The sequence below is a fragment of the Austrofundulus limnaeus genome, unplaced genomic scaffold (assembly GCF_001266775.1).
Source record: "Austrofundulus limnaeus strain Quisiro unplaced genomic scaffold, Austrofundulus_limnaeus-1.0 Scaffold9565, whole genome shotgun sequence".
NCBI classification, from domain to species: Eukaryota; Metazoa; Chordata; class Actinopteri; order Cyprinodontiformes; family Rivulidae; genus Austrofundulus; species Austrofundulus limnaeus.
The window spans coordinates 1-486 of NW_013961967.1; the positions used below are offsets into that span (position 1 = coordinate 1).

The 486-nt window shown below is 50.2% G+C and overlaps 1 protein-coding gene across 1 annotated transcript; it reads right to left on the reverse strand.

Annotated features, from left to right (window-relative positions):
* Position 1: 1 nt before the first annotated feature.
* Positions 2-443, reverse strand: LOC106512645 (uncharacterized; the record flags this gene model as incomplete). Its single annotated transcript, XM_014001221.1, is given in 1 exon segment — positions 2-443. A coding segment is annotated over 1 exon segment (442 nt), but the record flags the coding sequence as incomplete, so codon positions are not given.
* Positions 444-486: the final 43 nt, after the last annotated feature.

The following is a 486-nucleotide window of genomic DNA, read 5'->3' on the forward strand; positions in this document are numbered from 1 at the left end:
CAGGTAATGTTCTGTGTTGGCTGATTGACTCAGCTCACAGAGGCAGGCTGGATCATCTTGGATCAGAGCCAGTTCCACTGGTTGCTCTTCAGTACTTTCAGCTGTGGCTGGGGGCTTGGGCCCCGATGCCTCGTCCTCATGCTTGTGATCAGCTGTGTTTTCAGTCTGATTCACATAGCAATCTGTGTCCCACTCAGGTGGGAAAATGATTGGCAGTGGTCGTTTAACTGTAGTCCAGGCTGTCTTTGTGCTGTGGTCCACCACAGGTCTGAACCTGTTCACGAGGTCGTGGCCAACCAAAAATGGAATTGATTCCCACGGTGACACGTAGACAGCGTGTTCAAACTTCCATGGACCAAGCTGGACTTTTATTAGAGCCACTGAGGACAACGTCACTCGTTCGTCTCCAAAGCCTTGGACATCCACTGAACAATCCACTTGGAAATAGTCCAAGTGGATTGTTCAGTGGATGTCCAAGGCTTTGGA